The sequence below is a fragment of the Athene cunicularia genome (genome assembly GCF_003259725.1).
Source record: "Athene cunicularia isolate RWA chromosome 3 unlocalized genomic scaffold, athCun1 chr3_part1, whole genome shotgun sequence".
NCBI lineage: Eukaryota > Metazoa > Chordata > Aves > Strigiformes > Strigidae > Athene > Athene cunicularia.
Genome location: NW_020799097.1, coordinates 13,097,725 through 13,103,020, shown reverse-complemented (window position 1 = coordinate 13,103,020; position 5,296 = coordinate 13,097,725). Strand labels below are relative to the sequence as shown.

Here is a 5,296-nt window from a genome sequence, read left to right as displayed (position 1 = left end):
AAGAATCAGGGACAAACTATATAAATAGCCCTTTTTACAAGCCGTATGAACAACCCCAAAGATCTTCCAGTGGTCACTGCCCAATCTTTCTGGCTGTGGCATTAACAAGATTTGAACTAAATCAAGCTTTTCAGAGAATTAAACTAATTGAGATCAACAAGTCTTCCTAATGAAGTCACACTGTGGCATCACCATCGACCACTGTGAGGAGAAATACTGGATGAAACTGTCAGAACTCACCAGCCCTCTTCTCACCTGCCTGTTACCTGCAGAGGGTCAACAGAAGCAGGAAGCTGCCCTTCCGTGTCATGCTCTTCCCTCCCTGCTTATGAACTGCAAATACAAGGATGACTGTCCTGGGCTTCACTAAATGAATTTTCTGGATAATTTTTCTCTAGCTTTAACAGATAGTGGGGTAGCTATTGACTGAATAGGCTCAAACCCTTGACTTTTAAAGAAACACTGAAGATCCGTGATGAAATTATTTTATAAAGATGTCCATGCCTGCAAGAAGTCTTTGTTGTGGATGAAGGACACAATAAGTTTGCACTGTTGATATCCTCAGAATTACTGATAAATGACCCTTACTATTTATTTGCAGCATGGTAATACAGATTAGTGTCTCAGTGTGCTGAACATGAATTTCATTCATCAAAATTAAAAAAAAAAAAAAAAAAAAGAAACTGTACTGAACTGCTTTTGTTAACTCTTTGCAAAAGTTAACAAATTATTCTAACAAAAGCCAAGTTTACTACTGTTCTGATTATGTACCATCAAGACATTTTTAACTGGCCTACTCACCTGTTACAGAAAAAATATTTTGCCACAGCTGTTGTCCTGAAATGCATATCAAATGTGTTCATTGTGTCACAAGTATTTATAAAACCAGGAACATAACACAAGAACAACCCGACTCTCTACTGTTATGTCACAGGTGCTGTATGTCACTAAGCAGCAGACACTTCTGCAACAACTAAATTTAGGAAAGTTATACTTCCTACTCATAAAGGAATACTTGCAAGAATGATAAATGCTTGTAAGTGATTTTACAATTAGGATATATTTTCATGCACTATGTATACATTTAGGAGGAAGTAATTACTGTAATAATGTGTGGGGGTTACAATATCGTAAAAGTGAATTTATCCACAGATTTTGTATTCATAATCTTTTTTGTGGCAGCCTAAGAGAAGCAGTGAGGTATTTTTCTCTTTAATCATTTTATGTGCACAAAGAAAATATTTGAATGCTGAAATTTAATAAATTCATAATTTTTAAATTCAGGTACTTGATTTCATCTTGGCCTAGTTTCCTAAGGGAAAAAAAACCCATTCAACAGTTACCTGTCTGTCACTCCCTGACATGAATTTTCAACTCACTAGGCAGTTGTAACCAAACTTTACTGAAGGGGAAAGGTCTAAGAAATCTTAAAATTCTACAGTTTTCTTTCAAATTGGAAACTGGAGAGAGAAAAGAGATTATATCAATATTTCAGCCAAGAAAAGTTAATAAACTCATTCTTAATTAGACATCAAGAATTCTCATAAAAGAGAGACATCAGAAACCAGGCTCTCAAAATTCCTCGTTTCTATTACATTTCACTTACTGGTCTTATCTCTAACTTTTGAAGTTCTTTTTGTTTTGTTTTGCTTTGCTTTAGAATACAACTGTAAGATACCAAATGCTTAGATGTTTATCTAGCCATATATAGGGTTTGAAAAATCTGTTGCAAGTAGGATGTTTTCCTGAGCAACTGCTATCAGCTTCTGCCAAACCTAAAAAATACATTTCTAGTCCTTCTGGTTTAAATGAAAGTCTTCCAATGCTCTCTGAGCAGCTAGAAAGGAAACTGAGGGAGAAAACTAGTAGACAAACACCGATCTGACCAACCACTTCTGAAGAAATGAAATGTATACAAAAAGCACAGAAGGAAGAAAGCTCTTTTTCTTTTCACTAACTATTGAGAGACGGTTTCTGATACGTCTAAGAACATTTAAAGGTGGAGCATTCAGCCACAGTTACTCACTTAATGCAGTATCTCCTCTGTTCTTAGCAACCAGAGTGCTATTCTGTTATCAGAGTACTTCTTATGAATAATATGACCTCAAAATTAGTTTTAAATAAATAAAATTAGTTCTTTGATTACTAGGAACTCCTTAAAATGCTTCTGAATGCACAGGTGAGATTGGCTAGTGATCTCTGCGGTGACTGTAAGTGAAATAACTCAAGTTTTTCAGTGTCTGTGGTTGTACAATGCCTTGGTCATGTCAAATATTATACAAGCACTAGGTATTATGGCTGGTATTTGAGACCTGTTTTCATGCCACAGGAACATCAGTCAGTGTAGCACTGATGATGGCATTCTTTGCAGAGCTGACATCCAATGGAGCTGGGAGACTGCGTTGTTCTTTCACCTTAATGGATGATGATGACGTACTCTACAAAAACTTGTGGGAAAGCAATTGCCACCTCAGACATGATCAGCATTCCATGGAAATCTGCTTCGATTTCCAATGTGACACTGGGCAACTGCCTTACCCAGTCTCACCTGAACATGGGTAAAAGTAATACCAGACTCTACTTTCTGTAAGAGTGTCAAGAGAAATATTTTGGATTACACACACTCAGCAGCTACACAGCACAGATCAGTGCAACTACCTAGCAAGTTTACTGAAGGTATGCAGGAATAAATCTGCTGCTCTAAATCTGGCAGCTTTTGTAACAGTTATCTTAACATCTACTTCCAAATACTTAATCCACCTGAAAATATTACTACTGCTATCTAATAGGAAGTGTATCAGGTCCTTGTTTAAGAAAAAGAAAATTTAAATCCCCGGTCTATGAGTGCTCATACTTAGGTCCTTTCTCGTCCTACACAGAAAGTTTCACGTCATTTCTGCTGGTCGAGACAGAACAGGGATGAATCATTCCAATTGTCATGCTTTTGCCAAGTGCACTCAGAACACACACCTCCCGCCTGACTAAGGGAACCCTTCATACGCCCTTTTAAAAATTTAACATCAAGTCATGAGAGTATATACATTACTTCTGACTAGCAAAGAAAATTCAGGAATGTACTACAATTTGGGTGCCTCTAAGGAAGGCAACTGCACACATATCGAGTAACACTGCACTGTTTGGTTTGATCTCGGTAGTTGCAGGCTGTAAGGGCAAAAGAGAGGTATGTGTGGCCAGAGAAATTTGCCTTACACAGCATTCTTTAATGAATCAGTAATGACGAAAGGAAAAATGCTCAGTATCCCTGAACACCAGTAATTTACCCATGTATTATGCCCAGGTGTGTATGTCCAAACTCTCAGCACAAGTGCTTTGTCAGGCTTGTTGTGAGGCCAAATTAAAGACCACAGGATCTACTTAGATTCTTACCACTGTATAAGCAAAATTATCTTTTAGCCTTTTATACACTTTTTGAAACATATTTTCCTGCTTTTCCAGATAGCAAATTCTTACAGTGCCTTACAATATTTGCTACACCATTGGTCTATGTTGGGACCCAGTTCTAGTATCAGCACATCTTAATTCTCAAGTTCTTTCAGTGAAATGACGCAATAATAAATTCACAGTAACTACAAGTAATTTCAGGTTTCCATTTGCCCTGAGGCTTCTTGATATATGCCATTTCAGGGACAGAAGGTATCAGAGAAAAAAAAGCAAATGTTGATAAAATAGCCCAAAATAAGTGTCAGCCAAAACAGCACAAAGATTTGTGCAGTCCTTCCAAAGCTTTGTACAATGTTTTCCATGTCTTTCTCAACCGTCGAAGTCAAAGTAATAGATCTGGTGTTTTAACAAGTCTTTTTTGCCTAAACAGTGAGTGTTCATAAGCCACAACGTTTCTCAGCATACTGCTTTCCATTTCCTGTTTGGTGGGGTTTTTGGTTTTTTGGCTGGCTGGGGAGGGTTGAAAATGAAAGTTACTTTAGAAGCTTTGTCTTGAGTGTTACCTCTCATTAATGTTCTCAACCAGGCACTATAAAAGATATCACACACCATAGTAGAACTTTCCTAGAAGTTGATAGCTTTATTCCCACACACATATATACGAAAAAAAGAAAATTTTAAAAGGCTGCTGAGAAAATCTAGGTAAGAATTTATAATGAATTAACAATAATCAGTTAGCAGCCCATGTCCACCTCTAAGGTATGGACATACAAATATTATTTGCATCTATAAAAACATTAAAGGAAATGTGTAAGTACTTTAAAGGAGTTTAAATAATTGTTTAAATTGAGGAAGGTCCTCGATTGATGAGTACAAATAAATTGTTCACCCATTCATTGAGACACATACAAACTGTTCGTGTCTCCTCACAAGCTGCAACCTGTTCAAGGCTACTGAAATGTTAGGGGAAAAAAATCCCAACCACCCACACCTTTTTTGTCCAGCCAAATCATCCAAACAGAAATTAATAACCCTAGTGCTTTCCTCAGACTTCACATCTTCAAAGTACGGAGCACACATTAGCTAATCAATGAATTCCCCTGTCTGGAATCCAAAGTGCATTAGAGGAATGGAGGCCAAATCACTGAAGTTCAGGCAAGCCTGTCCTCAAACACCTCACCAGCTTGCTGCCACAGGGGCTGGCTGCAGCCCGGGCAGGAGTTGGCCCAGCACTTCTCGGCTTTGTGGTGCACTGCCCTTTCCACAGCTGGCTCCAGCCAGTTGTTATCTCCCAACCAAGTTGTAACAACTCTTAGCCGGATATCTAAAAGTCACCTTCAGCACCTCCTGCTTAACCTGCACTAGCTCTGGTACAGAAAAGGCAGGTGGAAGAGAGCTGGGGGAGCAAGGACCCAGCAGAAGCCCCCCTGCCCTGGCTGCGGCCATTTCAAAGGTCATCCAACCCACGGAGCCTGGCCTGCACAGCCCCACCAAAGCTGACAACTCGCTGCAATCTTGCCACCTCCGGCAGCCCCGAGCCGCAGGCAGGCCTGACGGGAGGGCCTGGCCCGCCCTACCGCTGCCCTGGGCACCCGCTGGCCGCAGGAACGATCGGGCGCCCCGGAGAGTTTTCAAAGGCCGCCTCGGAACACTGAAAGGGCCATGGAGCCTCTCAGCCTCGGGCACTGAAGCGTGACGCGGAGGCCAGGGGGGCCACCACAGGGAGAAGGCCGGACCTCCCGGCACGGCCGGCCCAAAGTCCCCCGCAGGGGACGCGGCGACGGGGCGCACGGACTGACCCTGCCTCCCTCAGGGCTTATTCTCCCCTCTCAGGAGGAGCCGCGTCCTCCCCCGCCGCTGCCATCGACGCCGAGCCCGCTCTCTCCCCGCCGCG

General features: G+C 41.2%; 1 protein-coding gene across 1 annotated transcript in view; it reads left to right on the top strand.

Moving 5' to 3' along the window:
• The first annotated feature begins 2,355 nt into the window (after positions 1-2,355).
• MYCN (MYCN proto-oncogene, bHLH transcription factor) overlaps positions 2,356-5,296 on the top strand; it is a 5,509-nt gene continuing 2,568 nt past the window's right edge. Inside the window, exon 1 of the mRNA XM_026846496.1 lies at positions 2,356-2,558. Within this exon, the coding sequence (XP_026702297.1) occupies positions 2,356-2,558 (203 nt within the window). The remainder of the gene's footprint in view (positions 2,559-5,296) is intronic.